General features: G+C 38.3%; 1 protein-coding gene and 1 long non-coding RNA gene across 18 annotated transcripts in view; one reads left to right on the plus strand and one right to left on the minus strand.

Moving 5' to 3' along the window:
• Celf2 (CUGBP Elav-like family member 2) overlaps positions 1-15,114 on the minus strand; it is an 808,061-nt gene that overhangs the window by 306,434 nt on the left and 486,513 nt on the right. For 4 of the 13 annotated variants that reach the window (XM_058578648.1, XM_058578646.1, XM_058578647.1 and 1 more), the window contains exon 1: positions 7,067-7,218. The exons of 4 other annotated variants lie outside the window; for them this stretch is intronic. In XM_058578648.1, the coding sequence (XP_058434631.1) occupies positions 7,067-7,173 (107 nt within the window). In that variant the 5' untranslated portion in view covers positions 7,174-7,218. Of the gene's footprint in view, positions 1-6,591; positions 7,036-7,066; positions 7,219-15,114 lie in introns of those variants that run through there. 5 more of the 13 variants (XM_058578634.1, XM_058578635.1, XM_058578633.1 and 2 more) reach the window with 3 other exon arrangements.
• Positions 38-9,517, plus strand: LOC124091324 (uncharacterized). Of its 5 annotated transcripts, XR_009226629.1 has the most exons (6): positions 66-165; positions 1,093-1,148; positions 1,444-1,505; positions 2,363-2,466; positions 6,437-6,555; positions 8,393-9,517. It is a non-coding gene; the product is annotated as an uncharacterized LOC124091324 (long non-coding RNA). The 5 variants fall into 5 exon arrangements; XR_009226627.1 differs by having other exon boundaries at positions 6,437-9,517; XR_009226628.1 differs by lacking the exon at positions 1,093-1,148 and having other exon boundaries at positions 38-165; positions 6,437-9,517.

The following is a 15,114-nucleotide window of genomic DNA, read 5'->3' on the forward strand; positions in this document are numbered from 1 at the left end:
CTTATCTTACCGTCACGTGTTATTAAATTTAAAAAAAGGAGAAATTACTGCTTGACAAAATACAACAGCTGAGGAGCAACAGCTGGGAGGACACAATTGTGGTGGTACATTGGAGCCCAGAGAACACAGCAACAGGTGGGAGAGAAAGAAAAAGAGTTGGATGTGGTAAGCTTTTTTTTTTTTTTTTTTTTTTTTTGGTGGGGTGAGACAGATCTGGGCAAGAAGCAAAATCTCAACTTAAGAGGGAATCAGCCTCCATTTGCTTGCATCTCCCCCATTTGCTCTGAACAAATACATCTTGAAGTAGAGTGAGGATTAAAGCAGCAAAAGCTTGGGTGTCTGTAAAAGCTAGCACATGAATCACTTGACTCACAATGATAAATGATCCCCAGCAAAGAGCTTCTGGCTACTAAGATCAGAAGATATCTGATCTGTTGCATGCAGATTAGACTCTTTAGGACAAATGCTACTTTCAGACTGAGTGAAAAGATTATGAGATTTAAGAACCAAACCTGTTGGATTCGGCATTTTATTCTGTCAGAGAGTTTGATGGACACTAGGGACAAGTCATTTAATTTTCTGATTCATCAGTTCGACCTTTGTCTTATGCGTGGCCATTGCTTCCTACGAGGGATGAATGGCTGACAAATCAAAGCCTACCATGATCCTCAGATAAGAAGTACAATGTGTTAGCCTAATTATTACTACAGCAATTATATAACCAAGCTATTAAAGTGACATGTAGGTTGAAATACATCAAGGTTTTGAGCACAGGAAATTTATTTTTTCCCTATAATATGGTTCAAATCTTGAACCATTTTTAGCCTATGAAAGAGGTTTTTGAAAATCCCAAATGACTTTTTATTTAAATTTGCTTTTGATGCTAATTCCCAGTAAGTCCATTAGGGGGGGATTTTTTTTTTCTTTCTCTTAAAAGAACTTCCCAAAAAAATCTTCAGGAAAAATTAGTAGAGCTATCTCCCCAAGAAGACTGGGATGTACTATATCTCATCTCTATGGTTGAATGTGACTTAATTTTTAGTTTCTCAATTCTCTATTAATGTTAATAGTTACCTCTGCTCTATGTCATAGGAATAATGTAAGGTTAGAGAAGAGATGTGAATGACCTTGGGAAATCGGAAAGAAAGGTAACTAAGCTTAGGATTCAATTTTACTTTATTTTAAAAACAAAGATCAATTCATGGACTGGGGTTGTGACTCAGTGGTAGAGCACTTGCCTAGCACATGTGAGGCACTGAATTCAATCCTTAGCGCTACATCTTTATATACATATTTATCTGCATATAATTCTAAATAATTTGTTTCTTGGTTACCTTTGCAGTATGACATATTTGCCCACATATACATAAAAATTCACATTTTAATTTCATGATGCTCTAAAATTCTCTATTACTCCTTTGCATATCTGTTCCCATTCTACAGATTAAAGCCCAAGAGGAATGAGGCACAGAATGCTTTAATTCGAAGACCTTGTGAACTCTAAGGTAAACAAGGGTACGGAGGGGGTGTTTTAGAACTCAGAAGCAAAAATTGCTGCTTTCAAAAATTGTTTTCCTTATTCCCTTAATTCCTTCTTCTTTCTCATCATTCTCCACTTCTTTAGTTCTACCTCCTACACTCTTCCTAAAACTGGCCCTGGAAGGTAGACAAGGTTAAAGGGACTAAAATTCAGGAAGAGCTAAGTGGCTGAAATCATAAATCATGAACAGGATTTTGACCTCAGATCCTAGATGAGGAGTCCTTGCTGAATAGTACAACTATCTCATTGGTTAAAAAAAAAAAAAAAAAAAACTAGGAGGTATATCCCATCAATCTCTACAGTAGAACTGCTGCCCCAGTGGAAGTCTTGGCAAATGTCAAATTGTTATGCTTCCCATTGGCCAGGGCAGGAATATGGCTGAGCCCTGAGTTATAGTCCCTTACACTATGAGCTGTATCTATGGGTCCATGACTTCATCTGTCCTGGTCTTAGTGTTTCACCTTTAAGTTGAGAAGTCACAACTACCGCTAACTCTTGAATAGCTGTGAGAATCATATTACCCGAGACAAAGTAACCAGTTAGTGGAGTGTCAGGCACAAAGCACATTGTTAATAACTTTCAATTCTAGTTCTTACTTCTATCATAACACCCCATACCCCAATCTTTGCTGGAACCTAGAACTGGCAATTGAGAAGGCAGAGGGAAAGCAAGAAGCAAGCCCTCATCCTGTGGTTCTTGTAGCACTAAGGTTTTCACTGATCCAAGGCCCACAGGCCAACCCAAAAGTGACAGTTTGGGGAGAGCAGGCCCAGAGCATTCTGGGGCTTGGAATGAGGTCTCCATTGCTTTTTCTCAAGTCAGTTTTCAGAAAGAAGGTCAACATGAATCCCAACCACTACTTCAAGGAAGTCCATAGCATTCTTGCTCACTCAGAGAGGATTCCTAAAGCATCTTTAAATGAGCGGGTAAGCCAAATCACAGAGCCCGAAAGACAGCTGGTGTCCCAGACCAACACATTCAAAAAGCTAGGTGTGATAAACAGGATGTGTGGTCCTTGTTATGACCAGGGTGGACAGCTTTCCCAGGGAACAAAAAGCACAGACTGACTTCTGCATATATGGACCATCATGTCCTTGCTAGAGACTTCACACACCTGCTAGAGGCCAGCCGCTGCTCTGCCTTAAGTTTCAACAGAGTTTCTACTAATTGCAGCTGTGAGTTTACTCAAGACAGGGATGAAAAAAGCTAGGAGTTATCAGAGGTGTATTAGCATTATACAAGCTCTTCTTTGCCATGACAGCAAATTTTGTTGAATTGAATAATTCTGCAGGAAAAATCCTAGTTTTTATTTCTTTTTGCAGAGGGCATGCTGGCCCCGCTGCTTCATGAACTCCCGTGAGTCATCAGGGTCCTGTGTAGCCAATCACGGGCAGGTCAACCTGCAGTGGGCTTAAGTAGCAGGAGCTCAAGCTGCCCTCGTAATATGTATCAATTTGAGCTGGTGTCATCCTCTCTTCCTGGATGCCATTTCCTGTTGGAGTTGATATACAAGAAAATGTGCCAGAATTGGTCACACAGAACAACAACAAAAAAGCTATGAGGAAGATATGCACACCTGTACCTGATCATTTCTAGTGACTTTCCAAGAGGCAGAAGGAACTAGGTGCACCTCATCCCAAATCATGTTGACCAGCATCATCTTTGGGTTGAGTGGTGTGGAGGTTCAAAACTCACGCGCGCGCGCGCGCACACACACACACACACGCACACACGCGCATCTGAGCCCCATCTCTGTAGGTTGGCACCATGTGATCTGAAACATGTTCCAGCTCATTTCTATTCACTGCAACAGGACACCTCACATGTGCCTCCCTTTCTCTGACACCCTCTTCTCAATGTCAGCTAAATAAAATGCCATGAATTTTAATCCACTCCAAACCACTGTTTCCTTTTTCCTACAGAATAAAAGTCACTGTTAGTTCAGAAAAACTCCCAAATCCAATAACAATTAGAGAAGCAATCCATAGTTTTATGAAATAAGAACACCCCATCAAATCCCCGAGGAATTACCAAAATGTAGAAAGAAATTCAGTGAAGGCTGATAAAGATGATTCGAGAAAGGATTATTGCCACTGTATGGACTTGCACTTGTTTAAAGAAGTATGGATAAATGCTCAGGAGCAGATGGCACTAAATCAACTGCATTCTTTAATAACTTTTACACAAATCTCTTTATGAAAAACTAAGTTGGATATTTCCAATTTCCTCACAACTGCAATTACACAAAATCAAGTTGTTTTTCATTTACAAATCCTGACACCTTAAATGCTGAGCCATGCTTCCCAATAGCACATTTTTCTTTTGCATTTTCCCTTTCTTTTCATCATCCTGGGTGTTTCCAGGGCTGTGAGCAATGAACTTTCCATCAGGCACATTTTCACCTAATTAACCCCCCTGATTACAATAATTAGTATTGATTCACTCTTTGAATGACTTTGTAGGTATTCAAGCACAATCTGTACTTGCTAAAGTTCTAGATATGAATATTAATCAACCACTCGCCTCTGGTTTTTTTCAGACCCCAAAGGATATTTTGCAATTGTATTTACCCATATTTTTAAAAATAAAAACGGTGATGCTTCATTTTAACAAATAAAAGCATTTAAAAGCATGTAGGTTATAGATCTCAGTATGTGGTCCGCTATACACAGCTTGTGAATATTCCCAAGGCTCATGTGTAAAGGGGCTTAGGGTGTAATCATTACTTTCTATTGAAAGAAACCATTTTCCCAGTTTGAATCTTATACTACTCCTTTTCTGCAGGTTTAGGCTTAGAATTAAATTTTATTTCTACATTTGTTTAGGTCACTATCCAGGGGAATTGAGGCCAGTAGCAGGATACAGATTACGTTATTTTACTACTGTTATAAAAATAGATGCAGGCAAGTTTGCCTGTTCCTGGCAATCTCATACCTTCCCCATCAGGTTAAAGAAAAAGACATCTATGTGTTGGATGCTGGAACGCAGGGTGTCTCCAAATTCTGGAGGCTGGTGATGAATCAAGCAACTAGAGAGCAACAGAGTGGGAAGAGATTGCCCTTGTTTCTCAACCTCACTATGACCACTCAGGAATTAAAGTGAAGAGATCAGAGTTAAATAACTGATAATTTAGTTTTTAAAAAAATCCAACATGGAGATTTTCAAGTTATTTCTTTATTTAAATGAGCTCCGGACAAGAAGCTAGGGAGCACTATTTTCTTCTAAACCACACACACACACACACACACACAACCTTTGTTTTAGGTTAAAAACCTGAGTGTGCTGGTAACAGTTGGCATCTTTCAGATATGAAGCTTCATGTATTACCTTTTATGAGCTCATCCCCAAAACAATTCTTGGTATACCCGAGGGAAGGACCAGTTCGGATCCCATTGGAAGCAAGAGAACATCAGTATGCTTTAAAAATGCATTCTATTCCCAATGAATATCTTTAAAATATTATCACACTCCATATATATATATATATATATGCCTAGGCTTGGAGAATATTATCAACAGAAAATCTCTACGTGAGATGAGATGGCAATTCTATTTAGTTGGCAATATTTACTTAAATAATTCTGCATTCAATAGTTCATAACATTTCAAACTTAAGTTTTTAAAAAATTGAAATCCATATGCCCAACTCTAAAAAAAATAGCTAGTTTTTCATAACTGTGTTTTTATAAGTAGTACACCTTGTTCCTCATTTAGTGGGAACATCACTAATTTGAACCAAAATATAGCAGGAAATATTTGTAACTAAATTTTTTTAAACTTTGCCCTTTAAAACAATTTCCCCTCTGTTTCTTTCTTTGAAAATTAGGTCCTTAATCTTTCTCTAGGAATGTAGTAATGTATTTTGATATGTTGCTCTGCCACAACAGGTAATTAAACAAAATACTAAAACATTAGATAAATATATATTCTTCATGTAAATCAGTTATCATTTACTATTCTAGGGTCAATTCTTTTATCACTAATGTGAAAATAAAGATGATTTCAATATTTGAGAAGTTTGAAACAAAATTTTCCCTGTTCTCTGTCTACAGTGTCACTGTTTTACCTTAGAAATCAATGCTTATCTTATAAAATGAAAGATATTTGAAGACATGAGAAATGTTTGTGCTGCATAGAAATGCATTTTATGAGGACATAAGCATAAATCAAAAATCAATATATTACACAGAGACCTTTAACTTAACAACTTAATAGGCTATACAATAATAGTTTGTGACCATAATTTAAAGAGTAAAAGTTCTCAGTTGTCCTTGACTTTCTAAATGGTTTATCTACATGGATGCCAAAAGGGAAGGTAGGGATGAGAAATTATAATTTCCTTTAGCATTAAAAATATTCCTCCTAACTTCTCTTTCCTGATACATTCCATAAGTCCACCAAATGGGCAAATTTTAAAACCCTGAGCATTAAACACTGTAGAAGCAGGTCTGATCATAAGGTATTTGTCAGACTGATAATGGTATTACAAGAATTCTCAATCAATAAGTTTTCTTTCTGTAGTTAACAGAGAGGTAAGCAATAAATCTCTAACTTAATCCAACCAACGTAACTGCAAAATGCAAACATCTCTGCGAACAGCAGATACTCAATTTTTAAAAGCACAAAACCACAAACAAGCATTTCTAAAAACTCTTCATTCTGATAGTCTATACAAACAAGATTATAGGAGATAAAAAGGGTGTTGAGAAAGAAAGGAAAAAAAAAATCCCCAGACATGCATTAAGCTAGTTTGACAGCTCCATTGTTCAGCGGGTCCCATTGTCAGACCCAAAGATGTATTCAGTGCTACAATGTCTGCTAGCAAATAAACAAAAGACTACATTTTTCAAAGCAGGATGCCAATTCTATCATAATTCTCTCTCTGTTTCCCAAAAGGTCAGTGGTGCCTCCTTTTTGGTATGTGAGAGAACCCCAACACCGATGCAGGAAACAAATATTTGCTTTCTATACATGGGGACCCAGGACGCCATGCATGAATAGAGGTCTCCAAACAGGTACACATTTGGCATACAGGATAAAGTGATCCAAACCTGGTAACACAGGAGGACTATTTAGGTAGGCTAAGTCCAGATTAGAGCGGTATTTGGAACGCAAGTCTAATATGGAGTCTCCTCAGCTCCTTTTTCGGTGATTATTCCATGCAGAGTGCATAATAATGAAAGAGCCTTAGACATTGCAAAGGAAAAGACGAACCAAGAGCCAGATTCGGAGCCCTTAAAATGATCCACTGGCCACTCACACATAGCATCGAGCAAATACATGATCTGCTTTCAAAAGGTAACTAGTACAAATAGAACTCGCTCACAGCAGTGCTTTTCCTTTCTCTAGCTTGCTCTCTCCCAATCTCTTAGTCTCAATTTCCTTCCCCTCTCTCTCTCTCTCTTTAGATTCTTTTTTTCTCCTCTTCTAAGATAAGAAAGCTACTTGATTCAGGGCATGATTATTGTCTCAGCCAGCTCTAGAAACTAGAAAAGCACACATTAAACAAAGAACACAACAACATACCTTAAAAGCAGCTCTTCATTTCTCATAGTAACAGCGGATTTGGGACAGCGCATGCTTTCTACACAGATAGTCTCAACAAAAGCCAGTTCAGAAGTACGCTCAAACATCAATGCCACAGTCGCTGTTCACTAATGCGCCCTCTCTCTCTCCCCCCCCCCTCTCTTTCTCTCTCCACTCTCTTCCCTAGTCAAATGCTGGATAGTAGAGCAAAGGGGCTCCTGCAGATTCACTAAGTAGAAATAATCCTCTCTGACAAGTTATGTTGTCTCGGCATATTTTTACACTAATACACTGTGCTGCCTATAGGGGTCTTGTTTGCATTCACTCAAGCCTGGCTGGTGTTAGTTCTCCTAATTACCATCTTAAAAAACTGGACAGAAAATTAAGCAACTTGGTTACCTTTTTCTTATACATTTAATAGCAAAGCCAATTTCCCAATTTTCCTTTGCTGTCAACTGTCAGCGGGCATTGCAGATGACTAACGAAAGATTGGGATAGGTCAGTGTGCTCAAAAGCATTTTTGTCTCTTTTTTTTCTGGGACACTGCATTCACAGTTGGATTCATCTGTTCCTCTCCTCTTGTCCTCAGGAAGAGTGACAAGGTCAAGACCCTTAGCCCCACCCTGGACCAGGGATGTAGAGGACAGAGATCGGGGGACTTGGAAATGTTTTAACTCTCTGCACACCAGGGTTCTCATAAATCACAGCATAATTCACCTGAAGCAGAGGATCTAAAGCAGAGAGTCACTTGCAAAGATTGTTGGCCCCATTGAAATCCTAATTGACAGAGGAGTATCATCCTCAAAAGGCCATTGAGTTGCTCTTTTCCAAAATAAGAAAAATCTGCTTCCTTACTTCAATATACTCCCTAGGCTTTGCATGTAGAGGAAACCAGAAAAACACACTGTACTTCTGTTTTTTGGAATTAGAAGCATTCGAGGCATATTAACCAAGTAAAATAGCTAGTTAAACATACACACAAGGAAAAAACTAGATACTGTGGACCAAATAATCGGTTGTCCAAAAGTGCAAGTTAAGGAGCCGCTTCAGGAGAAGTGTTCTGACCGGAAGTCAAGAATGTTCTTTGCTTGGATGGAACATCCTAGAACAGCCCAAAACAGACCTGGGTCACTGAACACTGGCCTCCCTCCCATCCTGCATCAGCACAATGGTGCATGTCAGTCATGATCTGGATTCTCAGCATTAGCAGAAAAAATAAGAGTCGGGAGAAAATTGGCAGACTGTGTTCCCACCTATTTCAGAGTCTGGAACACACAACAAAATCTTGCTAGATCTTTGACCTCTGAACTTGGTCTTGGTCCACAGCCAGGAAGATGGAGATTATCCTGGGATGCACGTGTGAAGGATCTTTAATTTCTGTTGCACACTAATCCTGTGTAGCACATCAACGGGACTAAGGGATAACAGCAAAGTAGAATCATTCGCCATCCCTATGTCCAGATGGCAATAAGAAGACATGGTAAATCACTTGACAAAGGTCAGATCATGAAACAAAATCATGTCCCTAAAACAATCTCATTTTTTAACTTATCCTTGCTGCATTAGAACATATGAAAGTTACGGAGTGAATATATATGAAAATGAGTGACCTTGTCAGAGAATGATAGCATAAAAAATCTAAGATGTTCCTTTGAAGTGGGAAAAGCATTGTGTAATGAGCTTGGAACCAGAGAGGCCTTAGGGAGATAGAGTGTGACCCTCTTCCCCTCCAGACTTGTGTTGAGTGCGGGGCAGAAGGCTCTTGACCTCTCTGGGGCTCTCTTTGCCCTGAGGTTAAATGGAGGCAGTGAATGCAAATTTGTTTTAAGGCACGTGAAGAGCTTGTAATGAAACTGGGTGTGTGTGGTCAGTGCAAACATTCACAAAAAATTGAATGATTGCACTGACATCTGGCATGGGTTTTGTCTATTTGAGAAGGATAAAAATACACTGCTTAGCCCACAGGCCTATTCTGCATATATCCATATAATTTCTAGTGGTGTTAAACTATGAGGCAAGCATTAACATATGACAATAATGCATTCACTTATCTATAAGTAGATTCTTCACATTGGAAGCCAGTAAATGAATTATGAATCCGTATTAGTAATGACTGGAATTGAACCAAACCATTAAATATTTTATACTCTCTCCACTTCCTTTTTAGTCTAGAGACCTGAGTAATGAGAAAGCTATTGAGGTAAGAGTTTAGTACTTGTTCCAACTCCCCTAATATGACAGATTGAGGGCCTTACATCCACCAGTTGCTTGTGCTAAATTGGGATTATAAAGATGAGTGAGTGGAAGGAAGGATGTTATTTATAATATTCACATATTGTATATTAAGTCTTTGACCCCAAATGCACGTTGAATAAATCTTTGCACTTTGTACTGCTACCAATGGACTATCTTTCTGGCTGGTACTTAATAAACACTTGGATAAATATAAAAGAGTGTATTTACTTTTAACCACTGGAACTGTGATGTTATTTTATTTTCTAAATTCCTTTATGTGGTTTCCTTTACAAAGATGTAGAAAAAAAGTTTTTACTCCAAGTTGGGCATTATTTGGCACAGATGACAACACTGAAAAATTGCTTTTATGCTCTTGTGTTTTAAATTTGAAGACCTCTGCTGTATTTAACAGCTCATTTAATCCCTGCAACACTGTAGAGTACACAGAGCTGGTACTATTATCCCCTCGGCTGAAAAAATTCAAGTACAGAAAGATTGAGTGACTTATCTGCAGAAGTACAATAATGACCGAATTTGGAAATTCAGTCTCCCAATCACAGGACAATCCAGTGACCCTACCATACACAGTGGCTCACAGACACTGCCTGGTGAGACATGGCTTTTCAGGAGTGTTAAGTGGAATGAGTCTGACACTTTTCTAATGTATTAGTAATAATCTGAAATAGTAAATTAATGAAAAATTAGTTAAAATATAAGTCTCAGATAATAGTAACATGTCAATTCCTTGCAAGCTTTATTCCAAGTGAAGTTTGAGGCTAGACAGACTAAGAATTTCTGGGAACAAATTATTATTCTTTGAGGTCATTGACAATAGGAGTTAATTTTTAATAATCTTGATTATTACCAAGCTAGTATTATAGGGGAAAATTTTTCAAAAAAATTATGGCATAAATAAAAAGAAGAGTACCCTCTACTTTCATAACCAAGAAGATGTTTTTAACTATATAAATTAAATTTTTAGCTTACAATGAAGACTTAGCAAGGGAAACTCTAGGAAAGTGCTACAATGTGGAGATAGTGGTAGGAGTAGAGAATCAGCCAGCTTCCTGACCTTTCTAGATTTGAGTTTCCCAGACATTTTTAAAGGTAAATTATATGTGCCTTTGTTTATGTTGCAAGCAATTTCCAGAATTAAAAAACCAAATGTTCAAGTATAGCACTAATTACTCTGTTTTCTGCCTTCTGTGCCTTATCTTTGCATTTTGATATTAACATTGCAAAGTAATAGCACCATTTTAATAGGAGTTGATAATATGAAGTGTGCTAGGGCTGTAGGGTCTTGGCAGGACAGATTTGTTTGATGAAAGATGGGACACTACAAAAGTCTACCCTGCCTTTTAGATCCTTAACTTAAAAGAACAATCCTGAAGTGTGGAGGCATCAAGGACATTACATTTATTTAGGTGCTAGTTTCAGATACCAGTAATTGCCAGGTTACTTAAAAACATCATATTATTATGAAAGAGGGAAAGGAAACACAAAGAACATATGAAGTATATATAATGCAATAACCAAGGTCTAAAAGAAATCGATTTCTAGCATACTAAGTGTCATGATCATAGTAGGTACTCAGTAAACTTGATAAACACATGTCAATGGATGGATTTTCTTCTACTCTGCTAAAATTGAGCACAACACCACAAAGTTCTTGGACTCAAATTGTTCACCTCACAGGAAGGATTTCTATTGGTGCAATAGAGGCCAAGAGTGAAGTCTGCACAGGGTGGGGCAGGAGCCAAGAACTAATGGAACATGGTATAATCCTGTTCCTTCAGAACCCACTGCTCCCTATTACCTTGTCAGAAAAAAACTTCCAAACCCAAAAGGATATAGGGATCACAAGTCACTACCTGAAACATAAGACTGACTGTTGATTTAAAGTAAAATCTCAGCAGTGTTGGGAGAGAAAGGATTTCTTGGTAATCTGAGGACCTATGTAATTGGAGTTCCTTGCATTTGAGGCACTCAAAAACTACCTACCACTCACATTTTAGAAGCAGAAGGCAGCAGCCATCCCAGTGACAAATCCAAGGGCTTTAAAATTCAAATGGACACTCCCTGTACAAGTGGTGGGACAATTTATTCATTTTCAAAATGAAGCCCTTTACTAGGATGAATGGAGCTTATGGATAAATAATTAGCAAAAATAGATGCAAAGCCCCTCAAAATGATAGGGTCATCTTTATCAATAAGTACATGCAAATAATAAACCACGAAGTACTTAGAACTCCTAGAAGTCTCTTGAGGACAGGTACTAGATAAACCTAAGAGGTATTAGTATAAAGAGTGATAATGGATAAATTTATGTAGGTAGACAAAAGTACCTCTAAGAAAAAATGAAGAAAGTGAAGGATTTTTCCATTAAAATAGACAACCATAAGTAGCCAAGTCAATTTTTAAAAAATGGCTTTAGTCTTTGAATTCTTAGAACTTAGCAAATACCACAGTCACAATGGAGTGGTCATTTTTTGCCTAATATTTTGCCAAAAGCCATTCTCAGGCAGACGAGAAATCTTGAGATAGCCAAAGGTAAGATGGAAAATGGATCAAGTATATTCTTGCTATTTTTAAGAGAGACATATGCACAAGCAACCATTTTTCTGTCTGTTCAAACTGGTACGTCAGAGAAAGAGCATAACTGGACCATTTTCTAGGCATCCTAAAAAAGGAGTTTGGTGCTTCTCTGTTTTTAGTGGTTTTCATTCTAGAGAATCCTGAAGAATAATTAGCACAACATTAACAAAGACCACAGGTGACCTGACCAACTTTCCTTTCTGGAAGGTGAGACCAGGATGAGGATTCAATGTGATTACATGATAGAAATGAAAGAGAAACCTAGATGGTCTAGGAAAGATGGTTTTGAAACCCACATACTATATCTACAGCTCCTATAGCCAAGTGATTTAAGCATTACATTTCTTTCTTTATCACTTTTTGAAATTTATCTACTTATTTACTTGTTTATTATCAGTTTTCTGCATATGAATCTACATTGCATGAAAACATGGACTTTCTCCTTTTTACCCCCACTGTAGAATAAGATGTAGCATATGGTGGTCACTTTGATAGATATTTGTTCCATGGCTGAATTTCTTTGTGAATCATTTGTCTTAAGTTATTTTGGTTCAGTGGCCATTTCATTTAATTCGTGCAATACATACAAAGCCCAATGAGAAGCTTGAAGTCATCAAGTCATTAGGCCACATCATGGGAGGAGACAGAGAGACTAGGAAGGAATTGTTCTCAACTTTAAGAGCTTCTCACATGCCTAGAAGTGGAATGATAAGCTTATTGTTTTCATAATTAAGAAAAAAACTTTAAAGCATCCTTTATATGGGTGCATAGAAAATAAAGTAATAAAATTACATATTTCCATCCTTACTTTCTATAAAGGCTGATATTTAGAGAGGGTAAGACTGGCCATGGAGAATCAGATGCATACGTGAATCCCAGAGAGTCAGTGTCAATGAGAACAGGAGAGTGATTTTTGTGGGATCTTATCAAAAGCAGGAGAGTGATTTTTGTGGGTGAGGAATAGAAATCAGAAGTCAGACTGATTTTTGCTTCCTTTGTTTTCAGGAGTAGGTCTAAATTCATGAATCTAACTTTTCAGTTGTCCACAGCTCCATGTGTGGGCCTCGCTTCATTTCTCTCCACGTCTCCTGCTCTCTGCTTCCCTCTGGCCTCAGCAAGATCTAGAGGAAGTTGTATTCTTATTTGTTCCACTCTTTGGCTGCTATTAAGAACAGAACAGTAAATGCTAATAAATTTCCTTAAATCAGTTTCTAATGAGTTGTAGCCTTACTTTTTAAAAGTGCATTGAATCTGGTTTTGCTTTACGTGAAGTGCAACCATACTGTGACTTCTCTATTCCTACCATTGAATGTCTTAACATGGTTAGAGCACATATGGTAAATGTTTTAAGAACATGATTAAGTCACATTCTTTAAGACGAAGATCCTGGCAGGTGACGATAGGCCACAGAAGTAATGGAGACAAGAGAGAAATTAGTCTGTGACCAAGTGAGAAAGATTGCATTGAAGACGTTGGTGATAAGAAATCATGAAAGATTTTGGGCTCTAGAAAGTTCACTCTGGTTTCAGTATGAAGCACGAACTGAGAACAGGGAAGAGTCTGGAGTTAGGGATGAGGAGAGAGGGCAGTTGGGAAGCCACTAAACAAGGAAGAAGTGATGAAGCTTTGCAGGGAGGTTATTCTCTGCCTTGGTCACTGTCTTTTTCAGGCTTGTGTGAGATCTCCAGATGAGATTAAATCACTCAGTTCTCAAAGCAATCCAGTAAACTGATATTGTCATCCACATTACACCCCCCCAAGGAGACTGAGGACGTTGGAGATTAAGAAAGGTCCAAGATGACAAACCCAGGAATCTGTAGAGATGAGAGGAAAGCCAAGCTCTTTCTGCCGTTCCTTATTCTGGGGCAGTAACTTCAGAGGGAGGAGAGGGGCCTGAGTTCTCTTAGTGGGAGAAACAAGTTGTAACCAACTGAATGGGTGGAATGACAAAAATGGAGGAGTTGAAGATAATTCTGATGTTTCCAATCTGGTCAATTTGGCAATTGATGATACTGTTGACCAAGAAGAAAACCCAACAAAAGGTAAATCAGGGTTGATGGGGAAGATAACTTATTCCTCTGAGAATAAGCTGAGCCTGAGATGCCCTCAGGCTGATCTTCCCAGTGGAGGAGGCAGTCAGAAATACTGCAGTGGATGAGATCAGCCAGGAAGAGAATAGAGGATGAAAAATAAGAATTGGACTAAGACCAGAACCCCAGGGTGAATCAAAAATTGAGGCGGTCACACAGGAGGATGCTCCAGTGAAAAAAGACAGCCACACATATTACACAAGGGTTTAAACCTAGTTTGAGAGTAAAAATATATACACATAAAGTTGAGTTACCTTGCTGTAAACGATATCATGAATTATTTGTTTGGATGCTAAATGGAAATTCAGGGCAGTATGAATAAGAGGAAGGAAAATTTCAGAAACTAGTTGGGAACTAGGGCAATAATCCTTGAAGACTGGCAAGTGTTAACAGGAAATAGGCTACTTCTGCACTTGCCTGAAAACTTGCTGTAAAGGGAGGCAGGCAGGGGCAGCGGTAGACCCGAGAGGTCAGACTTGCTTGCCCAGAAGCTGGCCAAACATTCATCTGCTGACCTGGACTTTGAGGTGGAAAAGAAATGGTTCTGCTGTCCTTCACCATCTCCTCTAATGCATAACTAAAAATATAATGTGGGGAGGGGCAGAGGCAGGGGCCTGCATCCGGCTCTCAGGTCAGGAAAGCAATGGTGCAGAACGAACTCATATGCTTCCAATAGGCTGCTTGGAGCCAATATTTCCAGAAAGCAATAGCAAAAGTGGTTTTTGAAGGTGCTTGTGAATTTTGCCCTATAAGGATTTCAAACGTTGTAAGGATTTATAAACTCTAGACTTGGATAAAATTTGCTGGGTCACTTGTTTTAAACTTTAAACTTTTTAAAGTAAAGTATCCTATCTTCAAAGGAAAGTACCCATAACTGTCCAGCTCACTGAATATTCACAGACTGAAAATAGCACCCATATTTTTAAAAAGTGTCCATTTAAAATTCCATAACAAAGCTGAATCTGATGAATATAAATATATATGAACCAAAATGCATGTGAGTAAAAATTACCGGAAACAATGGGGGTCAGTTTAACTACAATTTCTCTAGAAAGCTTCTAATTCCCCCATCTTTTCTATTCCTAACTTAGGTCACAATTATCTCTTCAGGAATTTCCCTATCTCCAG

Source organism: Marmota monax, unplaced genomic scaffold, assembly GCF_021218885.2.
Source record: "Marmota monax isolate L192 unplaced genomic scaffold, Marmota_monax_Labrador192_F-V1.1 WCK01_AAM20220418_F8-fsc00072, whole genome shotgun sequence".
Lineage (NCBI taxonomy): Eukaryota > Metazoa > Chordata > Mammalia > Rodentia > Sciuridae > Marmota > Marmota monax.